This window comes from Sturnus vulgaris, chromosome 4, assembly GCF_052056855.1.
Source record: "Sturnus vulgaris isolate bStuVul1 chromosome 4, bStuVul1.hap1, whole genome shotgun sequence".
Classification (NCBI taxonomy): domain Eukaryota; kingdom Metazoa; phylum Chordata; class Aves; order Passeriformes; family Sturnidae; genus Sturnus; species Sturnus vulgaris.
This window is the reverse complement of record NC_142246.1, coordinates 10,781,667-10,794,642: the sequence shown is the minus strand read 5'-3', so window position 1 is coordinate 10,794,642 and position 12,976 is coordinate 10,781,667. Positions and strand designations below refer to the sequence as shown.

Sequence of the window (12,976 nt, the reverse complement as noted above, 5' to 3'; positions counted from 1 at the left end):
CATCTCTCTTAAATAAATTCCATTGATAATGGAATTTATTAATTTTAAGAACTGATACAAGGCACTGATTGATTCTGCATTCATTCATGCCTCCTACAAAATCCTAATGATTGGAGAGCTCTATTGTCTGTTGTATTCTGCTGCAATTCAGAAGTTTAGTTCTGAAAAGATACGGTGTGGAAAAAGCTTCTTTCATCTTTTTCAATCTCTGTATGTATTTTCAGTCTTGTGAAATAGGCAATAATGTAAAATTTTTCAGGTAACCAAGATAAATGGACGTATAGGGGAAGAGCGAAAAAAACAAAAGAAAAAATCCTATTGCCTTAGAAATAGGAGTCTGTACTTCATTCATGGTAATATGAATCTCCTATAGACACCTTTTGTCAGATCCATGTATTCTTTTTGTTTGATTATGACCAATTCACCTCAAAGCCTGCCCACCTCTTCCTTGCCTCACTCTGAATATGCATCACTATTTTAACCACAGACTTCTGAAATTGTCTGTATCGTTCAATAATAGATATAAAACGATCCTTAAATGGGCCTATCCGTTAAGGTAGAAGATTCCTGCAGCCCTTTCCTGTGATGTTCTCTAAGGATTTGACTGCTTAATGGGTGGATTGCAAACTACTGAGTCTATGACAGCTCATTTAGCAGGGCTGTCTCCCAATAATTTTTGTTTCACTTGGGAAGCCATTTCATCACCTCTGCCACTCCCTACCCTGGGATGCTTTGGCTGAGGTTGTTCCCCTGTACCAGGCAGAAGAGCAGTTTTCAGCAGCAGCTCTATTCTTCTGAAATGGCTGAAATGGCTGTTGAGCAAAGGAAAAAAGGGAACAAAGTAGAAATGCAGATAGCAGTGGCATTTGATGCAGGGGAATATTCCTTTCCCAGGCAGTGTCACCGCAGCAGCCGGTGAACGTGAGCTATAGCAGCTGTCTGACCTGCTGCCTGTACAAATCCATCTGAGGAGGATTCAAGGAACTGTTCTTTTCTTCACTCTGCAACTTATTGATTTCTCTCCATGAACTTTTTTTACTCGGCCAGGCAAGGAAGATTAGGAGGATTATCTCTGGGATATGTGCCATCCAGTTACCTTGATTGTGCCTGTGAGATTACAGGGGTATAAATGTGGTACATCTGGAGGTCACGACTGAGACTACAGAGCCTTGAGTGCTTACATCTGTTCCACTACTGATACTTGTACTCCTCACCATTCTATATTTAATACATTGCTCATTTCATGTTAACATTTTGCTCAACCACAGCATTAAAAGATCGCAAAGGGGCAGAATTCTGGCATCTGACCAAAAATTGGAAGATTTAAACCCCAAGAATTTTGACGTTCTCTTTTATATGCCTTATTGACTGAAGCACCACAGTCCTGCCTGTGTATCATTATACTGGCCTACAGTATTTTCACTAAATGATACTTTCTATGTCATCAGCACATTGTAGACAAAGGAGCACTGGTGGGCTGTACAATCTTTGCCATCTTTTATAGCTTTCTGTCTTCAAGCTGTAATTCTACTAACTTGTGTCATAGAGTTTCTTATCGCAGTAAATAATATGGTAAACCACACTGAGCATTTCTTGAATATAAAATTATGTAAAGTATTTTCAGACTTATAGGCTCATCAGGTACTGAATGCAGATATTATGTGACTGTATACAATGAAAAGTCATTTCCCTTCCTCCTTTAAACCTCCTTCCTTCTTTCCTGCTATCCACAATTCGCCCCCCCCCCCCCCCCCCCCCCCCCCATTTCCCAGCTGTGTTTAATAGCTTTGGACTTTTTGGACTGACTTTTGATTGCGTGTTCATTCAGCTTTATGTGATTACAGACTTGACTACATTAAAAGCAGGTAATTGATTATGGAAAGACTGATTATGTTGTTATCTCTGTGTTAGAAGTAAAGAAATAATACTTAAGCAGTGTTTTCAAGACAAAATATTTGATTGTGTCTGTAATTGCTGGAAAAGTTCTTGGATCCCTGTGCTCCAGGTCATGGCTGAACATGCACTGGTCTTTCAATGCCTTGTGTACACCCTCAGACTCATTTATTTAACAGACTGTGTCTGTCCATGTGAGATGGAGTTTCTTTGAAGTAATGCTCATCTTTTGGCACAAGATTGCCTTGTGAAAATACCTAATTATTTTGGGTATCACTTTGAAACTGTCTTTGTGTTATATGTTTGCTAATTATGTTTTCTGTTATTGATGTAATACAAACATAGCAGCTTACAAATCTCTGAGAGAGCAGGAGTGACATGACCTGTCACTGCATGCCTAACTTAATCATGCCAAATTTTAATATGAAGTCTTTGATCAGGATTTGTTTAGCATTTTTTATAGAAAAGTAATTTTGATTCAACAGATCTCCAGCTGTCCATAATCCTAATTCCACGGGCTGTTTCACTACCTTGGACCTATGAATAGTTTCACAGATTTTTAGTGATAAATACACAGATTTCTGTGTTTAGTGTGATGTAACATGTCCCACTCAAGAGGGAAGAATAAGGGAAAAATTGTGACAAAGGAATTTCCAAAATACAGTGCACAAGAAGCACCTTAGTAAACAGAACAGAGAAATCTCATGGGGACTTGGAGGCTTAAAAAAAAATAAATTTTGGACAATGCAGCAATGCAACCTCAGAACTGTGCAAAAGCTTACAATCTAGGAAGAGGAGATAAAGGGAGAATACTGGTATTTGGGAATCACAGTCTGTGGCTGATACCATCTGACATTGGTGAGCTTTGCAAAAGCAAAGAGAGAAGGAGGAAAGTGAAAATGGCAAGAGCATGGATACTTGAGTCAGCACGAGATAGAACAGTGCAGGCATGGCAGACTTGAGAGGGCAAAAGTAAAGTAGTAGAGATGAGATAAGAGAAGGGAGGCCCATGGAGAAATGAGCATACCACAGAGGAAACAGCGTGGTTGCTATGGCAAACTGGAGAGAAGACTGCCTTGGGACATCTGGAAGGGCATGGACTCCCATTTTAGCATGGAAGTGAAAGAAAGCCACAAGATCTTAAATACTGAATGTATATGAAAATGTAGCCTGGAGATACCAAAAATCTGAATAGAGACAATAAGGAATGTTCCAAACCCTGCAGATCTCTAGCATCAGTAAAGAAGGTCTTTATAAATTAATTTGAATAAATTGTGTGTGAATAGCATAATTACAGAAAAATGAGATGATCAATGGCACTTTGAGTAGCTTGCAGAATGTAGAGAGAGAGAAAGCAGGAGGTCCAGCAAGAAGGCAATTGCCGTAGACCAAGCGTGAAATCATAAAAGAATAAATGCTTTCCTTATAGGGTCTGCTGAGGTTACAGCCTAAGGTCGTATGTGTGTCCATGAATTAGATAAAGCAGTAAAAATGTGCAATCCCTCCATCAAGATTTTTTTTGTCTCAGACATCCGTTCTAGTTAACTCTTAGGTGACAGACAGTAGGTTGTGTCTAGCAATATTTGCTGACATCTCTTCTTCATGTGCTTCTCACCTCTTGAGCAGTGGGTAGCTGGGATGAAAGAATGGACTTAGCACACTGACAACCCATCCCCTGCATTAATTAATTTCTTCTTTTTAAATTCACCTTTCAGTATGGGAATACTATAACAGTGACGTGAAAAATCACCTTTATTTTAACTAGATTTTCAAGCAGTTTCTGTCATCCAGGATTTTGAAAGATAAGTTGAAGAATTGGGCATGAAATTTGCAGTTTTCCTCACATTGTCAATTACTTTTCTCAGGGGATTGTATCAAAAAGCACTGGGCAGGAAATGCTGCACAGAGCTGTTGCAAGGTAGTATAACTGAAGGACTGCTTTGTTTCTTGAGGGAAAAGAAATCACTGTGGAAGGAAAATAGCTGTAAGGCTGAACTGGAAATCTGAAAGCATAAATCCTGAAAGGAAGGAAGGAACAAAGTTCAAGGCAGTGCAAGGGTAATTTCTCTTGCTAAGACAAGGATCTGTTAAGCTCTTGCCTCAGCAAAGTTGCCAACGAGCAGCCTGAGTGGACAAACATCTTTATTATAACAGCTGCTGCCAAGGGAAAAGTGAACTCTCCTTTGCTGAGTAAACTTTTGCATCCAACCCCTCTTTCCTCACCTGACCCCTATTGTCTGCCCAAAATTAATCTCCCTGTCCTTGTGCAGGGCTGTCCTTGTTTCGGCTCTTTGAATGTTGCCTCTGATGGCTCAGCTGCTCCTACCCCACCCTGGGATGGGAGACCCCGAGCTGAGCCCGTCCCCAGCCCTTACCTGTGCCACCAAGGGCCACCTCACCGGGGAGAGCATGGAGTGGGAAAGCATTGGGGCGTGAAAACTGCCTTGCCTACATTCCCTGGAGTTGTGCATTTTTCTGTGGCACTGTAGAAATGTTTTGTTCTAATAATGTAGACAATAATTTTTAAGAAAGCTCCTGGCTTCATGGAAGATTATGAGGTTTTCACGTTAAAAAAAAAGTGTTTCTTTATTCCTTTTGACTGTGCTTTGCTTTCATCCTTTGATTATCAAATAGTCATGGGAACTTTCCATGTGGTATAATATGGGCTACCAAGCCTCATGTTGCCCTGGTTTAAGGCAGGAGATGAAACATTCTGTACACTAAAGAGGCTTTTAAAATAACCTGTTATGATCAGTTGCTGTGTTTCGCTGGCGTTTCTGCCGGACTCTGCTTTGGGTTAATTTTCAGTACCAAAAAAAAAAAAAAAAAAAAAAAAAAAAAAAAAGATAACTATTCCTGGAATGATAGACAAAAATCTGCTTTATTACCAAGTTCAAATAAAAGTCTTTGGAAACAGCATTGAGCTGTCATTGATAGGAAACTTCACTTAGATTCTTTTGTGTTGAGATGTGTCACATATGCAAAAATACTTTAAATTTAACTAAATTTTGGTATTTAATAACCCTCCTCTGTTCATATTAAAAATCTTTCCATTGCATTATTTTACTTCTATTCATGTCTTTTTTTAATCTAAGTGCTTCAGTCACTGTGCATATTGCCTACAGTGTGACTGCCATACTTTGCTGAGTACTCAGTGTTGCTCTGTCACTCACATTTTCTTCAGTCTTAACTGGATTCTTTTGAATTTGGTTTACTTGTCTCCTTGAGTTCTACAAAGTTTATTTCTTGATTTTTTAAATTTTTTTTTTAAGCAAATTCATCCTAAGTTCACATTCTCATGACATTCTGGTAGCTTTATTTAATATTCACTCCACTTCCTTAGTACTTTTTCAGTAATAAGGTGACCAGAACTGAATACAGTATCCCAGTTAAGTACAGAGGTCATGAAGAGTTTACAAGATCTCGGTCTCTGTGACTTGATGTCATTTCTTACATAGCCCCAACATCTGCCTTTGTGCTGCCATATCATGTTGCAAACTTATGTCCCTTTATTTTCTTTCCTAAGCTTAGTTGCGTTGCTCCTTCCTGATTTATTTCTTCTGTTTAATATTAGTGTTAAATTATTTTCCCCAGCTGTGCTTTTTTTGTCTGAGACATTTGGAGTGAAGAAGCTGGGAAAACTGAAATCAAGCTATAGCAATATCCATGCCTGAAATTCTTGGGAAATGAATGCAGAATGTTGACTCTCCTGTTACTACTGTTGAATATTAAAGCAGTTCTGTAGACATAGATAGACAAATTAATGTAATCTACTATAATACACATGAGCTGTGTGCATGATAAGTGCTAATTCCTGCATGAACTGCTATACATTACATCTGATCTTCTTCTATGCTATTTTTACCTAATTTTCATTTCTCTGTTACTTAAAGATTATTTTTTAGATTACCTTTGTTAATGTTATTTCAGTCTTCCATTGACACTTATCCAGATCTTGGAAAGTCAGTTACTTGGGTTTTTTTGTTGTTTTTTCCTTTCTGTATTTTTCCTTTCAAGAAGTCATCTCCTGCTAAAGTCAAAGCAGATTCCATCTATTGCACATTTATGACTTTTTTTCTTCACTGAGGTGGTTTGCAGTGTCAGAAGGCAGTGATGAACCACCTTGGAGCAGTGGGATACAGCATGCTGATTAGTATTATGTTGGGAGATTATTGTTTTTAAACATTTAGATGTTTCCCCTCTCCCAGTATTAAATTCTCCCGATCAACTTACGGTTTGTAAAATAGAAATTATGTAAAAAATTAGTTATTATGTATCTTATTTTCCCACAGGATTTACAGATAATCAGTACAGATGAAAACCAGGTGTTTGTGGCTGTACAGGAGTGGTACCAGACAGACACATACAACCTGTACCAGTCTGACCCACAAGGTGTTTATTACTCCATCTTGCTGGAGAATGTCCGGAGCACGAAGCAGCCAGAAGAGAATGTCCTGATAGATATTCTGGAGGTAGATCTTTATGTTGTCCATTATGTGTAGCCTGTGTGAAAGGCTTTTTTTTGTTGTTTTAATTATGAATATAATTAATTTTAAAGTAACATATTTTCACAGTTCTTTTTAAATAAAGTAAAAAGTCTAGGATTTCTGTCTTATCTGTAGCACATTGTTACGGATTACATGTTTCCCTCTTGCCCTGCTAAAGTGTTGTTCACTCTAAATTCTTGGGATGGGGTTCTATGAATGTGCAAATCCAAAATGTGCTAAATTTTTTTTTTCATATTGAAAAGTGAATCTGGCAGCACAATTTATTAATGCACTAAGTAGTTATGCAGCAGTCTATGCACAGCCTTTTTCTTCTAGGTGACTCAGTGGTGCATTTCCTGACTTAAGAGCAGGACATCTTTTAGCCAGTAAGGTTTTAAGTAGTAATCCTGCAAGCCATGTGCTAGGTTGTGTCAGCTCTGAAAGGCTAAGAGCCAAGAAAATTAGATATTGGACAGCAAATCCACTTGCTTTCAGTATGTGTCTTGTGCCAACAACATTTTATGAGAGACAAACTTGGCTGTAAACAAATCTATCTTGTATTTTAACATCAGTGCACTTGGCAAAATAAAAAGTTATAGGGTTTTGGAAGAGTATCACAAACTGTTTCAATTCCATTCCTGTTTAGGGAATGGAATTTCAATGTAATAAGGTGTACATTTGCTCTGGTTATGTTCTTTCTGGCTATTATCAGAACATTAAACTGGCAGAGCTTTGGTCTGACTCAGTTTGTCCCATTACACTGTAATTTGCCTGGTGTTAAAAAAAAACCCAAAACCAAACCAAACCAAACAAACAAAAAACCAAAACAAACAAAACCAACCAACCAACCAAAAACAAACAAACAAACAAAAACAAAAAAACAAAAACAAAACAACACCCCCCCCCCAAAAAAAACCAAAAAACCACCACCAAAATTTTAAAGGTGCACCAGACATCTCTGGCAGAGGTTTGTAGTAATTTGGATACAAGGCACACACTGACAGAACTGTTAAATGGCTGTAATTAGACTCCTCTTGGTGGGGGAAAATGATAGTGTTTTCTTCCTCCTTATCTCCTCCATCTTTCTTTAGCTTTCTCTTTCTAAATGGCTCTAGCAAAACACAAAGGTCTCTCATTACCAGTGATTATTTCCTACACTCTACCTTTTTTAGAAATGAGGCTTCCTAATGAGTGAGGCTACCCATTGTGTATAGCCATGTTCCCACAGGGTGATTTATTGACAGTATTAGGTTGCAGCATTTTACTCTTGGTCACCTCTGTGATCAAGCAAAGCTAAAAGGCAGCCAGGTGCAATCTCTACTCCTTTCATCACCTATAGTATGTAATTTCAGATAAGTTGTACAGAGATGCTACCCCTGGCTATCCTTTTGTCTACAAGAATTATTAACTTAATTCAGTTACACTGATTGTTTCATAATTTCCCAATGTTACTGAGGGCGTATTAGATAACACAATCTTAGTTCATTGTGTGCAGGATCAATTTGTAGCGTTACATTAAAAATGCAATGTACACATGATAAGGAAAATACACGTGGAACCATACAATTCAATTTTTAAAGCTATTTTTTAAATTTAGGTGCTTTATAGGAGAGCACTGATATTTTCCAGATAGCTTGCATGATAAATAACTAGTGCTCATCTTGTTTACTACAATGAGATCAAGTGCTCATAATGTGTGGGTTGTTTACTCAGTATAGAATTCCTAATAAATGAAACACATATTGCAGCCCTTCAGGATGGGATTTTTTCTGGTCTAATCTGGGTTTTCTTTTTTGGGTATTTTAATGCAAGTATCCCATCTTGGGAAGGGGAACCTTCAGTGCAGAAGAGTGGTGGAAAATTTCTCTTTCTGTCAGTGCATAATTCTCCTTGAAATTTGTACTGTTCATCTTTGTTATCTTCTGCTGACTCCACTTCATCTTTTACTTGTACATCTGCTATAAAATTTTTAATAGGTGTCTGCCTGTCTGTATTAATTTTCTTTTATATGCTTTATCTTTTTTTTACACTGTATTTCTTCTCACACGTAAAAAGGAACAATTTCCAAATACTTGTTTAAAGAAGAGAAAAAAAAAAGATTAAGTACTAAATGACTGTCCCAAAGGAGCATACCCTTGAGTGATGTGACTGTATACAAGGAGCATGTCCTTGAAATTGTATCAAGTGCTGCCAGTGTGAAGGAGTCACAAATTTGTCATAGGCATATTTGCAGAATGGGCATGCTAATGCAATACCTCTGTGCTAGTTCCTGCTGTGACTCCTTATGCAGATAAGTGCTACACAAGTTGTAGTACACTTTCTTCATGCCTTTTTCCCCCAAACAACAAATTGTGCATATTTAAATTTTAGTCACAATCATATATTATGTAGCAGTAATTTCTACATTTCAGTGCCTGCTCCTAATAAACACTGTGGGATCATCTGAACTGTGCTTCTAGCTACCAACTAAACAGAATATTGTTGGATGGAATATCAGAAATGTAACAAGGAGCAATTAATAAGTCACAGCAGAAAATCTCAGAAACTAATTTATAAGGTAAAAAGTGCTTTTCCAAGAGTACTGGGGAACAACTATGCCCTGAGCTGTTTAAGAAAATAGGTACTCTGAGAACTAAGCTCAAAGTTCAAAAAAATCAGCAGAAAGGTGCTTTGAATTTCCTAATGTTCAGCTGTCTTGAGTGGCTCCTGGACTATTCATCAAAGTAACTAAGCACTGCACAATGTTGAAATGTCTTCTTTTCCATAGCAACTTATTTTTTATGTGAATCTTTTCCTTTCTTGGTAAAAAAGATACTTATCTTGCAATTTTAGATTAGGGAACTAAGTCAAGGAGTATAAGGTACAGAAAAATTTGGGAGCCTTGGCATCGCAGTCTAAACCAGGAGGTGCATTTGACACACTTCATTTCCAGTATTTACAGAGTCAGGTGTGTATTTGTATAGGCCACAAGACAAATTAAATGGAAAATGCTACCGTGGGGGTGGGATGTTTTAAAGATGCCGTTTTTTACACACCATAATTTTGTGTTAGTTATTGGATTTTAGGCTAATGTACCACTCCAAATATGATATCTCTGAACTTTCTCTGAAGACAGATGCCTGAAACCAATTTATTATTTCAAGAAGGGTTTATGCCTTTCGTTCAAAATACAACTGCTGTGAAGTGCTGGTCGGCTTTTATCTTTTAAAGCAGCAATGAGAGAGGTTAACTGAGAAACTGGAAGAAATATTTTCATAACCTTTCAGTGTTTGAGAGATTCAAACACTTATGTCCCATATTCTAGAGAGGAGAAGTTACCCTAGAGCTTGGTTAGATTAGAGATGGGAGTGGGAATGGTGAAAAATTTTAGCCTGACTCCCATTTGATAATTATATGGAATTATTAAATATTCATTCAACGAGGGGGTGGGGAGGAGAAGAGAGAGAAACAAAAAAAAACCATGACGCATCATTGGTTTTGCCATCCACAAATGAAGAGGGAAACCTCAGTACAGTCCCTGATCTAATTATTGTTTAAATGTTTAATATTGTGTTCACTGGAAAAAAGACATGCACAGAAATTTTACCCCAAGTCTGCCTTCTCACGTAAATATTTCAACTGCCAGGCTTTTCATGGCTGAGCTGATAGACTACATAAAAAATCCCCAGCAAGATTAAAACACTTTGAAAGTAAAGAAAGCAGGTTCATAATTTCTTCCTTTCCTTTCCTTTTCTCACCTGCACTGCAAAGTAGTTGACTTTTATGGCATGTTTGACTTGGAGGTGGTTCTGAGCTTTCAGCATCCTGGGTAAGTAACCCAACCACATAGGCACAGGATTTAAGAAAGAAGGAGCTCGTGAGAGAGTTGAGTATTTAAATGTTTATACAGTTGTTTTTTTTAATATAACTTATATATATTTCCAAGTTCTAGGCTGTTACCATAATCAGCAGAACATTTCTACTCTCTGTAGATTTGGATCAGTTTCTTCCCATATTTATAAACAGTGAGATTTGGATCAGTTCCTTACCGTAGTTATAAATAGTGAGTATCAAATCTGCAGGCTGCTGAGAGGGATGCCTTCTTTTCACCTTCAGTGCAGACTTCTGCTAAATGAACGTTAAATTGAGTTAATAACTGGGAGTTGGAAAAAGAAGGGAACAGTAAATATTTCAAATTAAAAATAAAAGTTCAGAAGTGCATCATGTTATCAGGAGGCAAATATTCCTGATCATTCAAAGATCTGGTTGTCTCGTGCATTTATTTGTAATAAATGGTTCAGTTTTGTTAAGAGTCAGCACCCAAGGAGATGAGCAAGCTGTACTGTGCTGGAAATGTACATCAGTTTATATATGTTGTCCAGAAATTTTCAAAAATTCAGATAGTCTCATAAATAATGGCAAGGAAAATGAGCACTCTTAAGGAAACCTTCACTTTTGATAGAAGATCTTATCTCATGCCCTTGGGTGGAATATACAGTAATATGTTAATAACATAAATGTTAGGGCTAGAACTAAACATATTAAGGTATAATTACTGTCAGTTTGCTTCTAAAATTATACCCATTAACTTTAACACTCTGAGTTGTAATAATTTTCTAATGCAGGTTGTTTTGAAATAAAATAACAGCCCAAGAGAAGAGGGTCATTTTTTTGTTATTTTTTTTTTCTCCAGAGGTTAAACAGGTGAGGGGTGGCAAACTGAAGTGTGGAAGCATTTCAGATGCTTGAGAGGGTGATTCAGCCATCAAAGTGTCTTCAGATGATCTGCCTGTATTTATTTCCTGTGAAGGACAAAAGTGCTTCCCAATTCAGTGTTATTTTAAAGGATATGATACTGTATTGTGTTGTTGTAATCTATTTGTGTGATATTTATATGATATGGGAACAGAAATTCAGTGTAAAAGTTAGATGGTTGTTGAAAATTGCTTACATAATTTGTAGAATAGCATTTTAAAGATGTCCATATTTAAATAAAAGGCAGAAGTGAAATTTTAATGTTGAGGCCATGCTATCATGATTTTTATATTTTACTATATAAACTATTATGTTTTGCTATATTAAACGTGTAATTTGATTAGCCTTCTGACATGGAGAGAACTGCCTATCCTTTTCAAATACTTTTAGAAATAAAAATCAGTTTGTAATTGTTCTTACCTTCCCTTTTTCTCCCTTTCCTCTTATCTTTTTGCCTTCCTATATTTTTAAGGTATCATCCACTTTCCTTTTAGTTTCCAGGAGAAACTACCTGAGATACCCAGTTCAGAGCCACAAAAGAGCAGCTAATCACAGATAATCCTTGTTGAAAAAATGTGTATGTACTGGCTATTAACTTTTCTTCTCAATGCTTCAGGTCAGAGGTGTAAAAGGAGTCTTTTTGGCGAACCAGAAAATTGATGGGAAAGTTACAACTCTGATAACCTACAACAAAGGCCGTGACTGGGATTTCCTGAACCCTCCAGACATCGATATGAACGGCAAACCAACCAACTGCAAACCTGTAAGGGGCTCTTTTTTGTGTATCCTTCCTCTAAAGTGAGGAAGAATTATCTGCATGGTAGGGTGTGCAGTAGTTCCAACAGCCCAAGAGCTTAATGCTGAGTTTACCAGCCCAAGTAGCAGGCAAATGTACTTGCATTGCATGAGCTGTGGTTCCACAGACTCTTAGTCCAGTCATTGGGTAGAGTGAGTAGTCAGGGCTTGCTGGTGCACTGCATTTTGTATTTGAGATCCCTTTGACACAAAGAGGATACATTTCTTGTGTGTCAGCCACACCACCCGGTTCAGAATAATCATGACAATCATTTGTGTCTGGATATATGGGGCACATAATAAGTCAAACAGAGATTACCAATAATTTTTCTCTTTCCATCTCTTCATATTTTTGTAACCCTTGGTTCCCTGTTAGAGGGAACTCCTGACAGTTGCTTGAAAATAAATACCACAGTAACTTGAATAAAATATTCCTTTCTTTCTGTAAGATATTATTTCTGTTTGTTTAGATGTCCCAAGTGCCCATAGTATTTAGTTATTTGCAAGGCTAAAGTGAAAACCTTGTATTTTTCTCACTGACTCTCTGCTCCCGGGGACTCAAAGCTCTGCATTGGTGGGCAAAATAAATGTTTGTAGTCCTGGCACTGCCAGAGGTTTACTCCCTCTCCACATGGCAGAAGTGGAGGGCTGGAGCTGGTTCCCTTTTGAAGAGTTCAGGGCTGCAGGGTTCCACTTGCAGGGTCTGGTGCAGATCGGTCTGAGATGATTGCAGTGGCAGCAGCTCCCTGGTGGTGCTGGCAGCTCGCTCCTGGTAAAGCTCCTGGTCACATTGGTGTGAGCAATATGTCCTTGGAGAGCACTGCACCAAGGGCAAGAAGCAGTAAGTTGCTTAGCAAGGAGACATGATGTGTCTTAAAGTCATTATGCTGTTTTTCATACCACTATTTTTACTAAAAAATGCATTTCAGCCCAAACAGTTGTCCCTAATCATAATTTTACCATTTACCTGGGACCAGCAAACATGCAATACTTGTTGCTGTTAGTTAAAGATTTTTAAGCAATTATTCTGTCAGAAGGGGGTTTATATAATAATGCTGACTTCTTTG

General features: G+C 37.7%; 1 protein-coding gene across 9 annotated transcripts in view; it reads left to right on the top strand.

Moving 5' to 3' along the window:
* The window catches only part of SORCS2 (sortilin related VPS10 domain containing receptor 2), a 532,019-nt gene that overhangs the window by 443,503 nt on the left and 75,540 nt on the right, over positions 1–12,976 (top strand). For all 9 annotated transcript variants that reach the window (XM_088163095.1, XM_014895301.2, XM_088163094.1 and 6 more), the window contains exons 9-10: positions 6,186–6,365; positions 11,731–11,877. In XM_088163095.1, the coding sequence (XP_088019221.1) occupies positions 6,186–6,365; positions 11,731–11,877 (327 nt within the window). The remainder of the gene's footprint in view (positions 1–6,185; positions 6,366–11,730; positions 11,878–12,976) is intronic.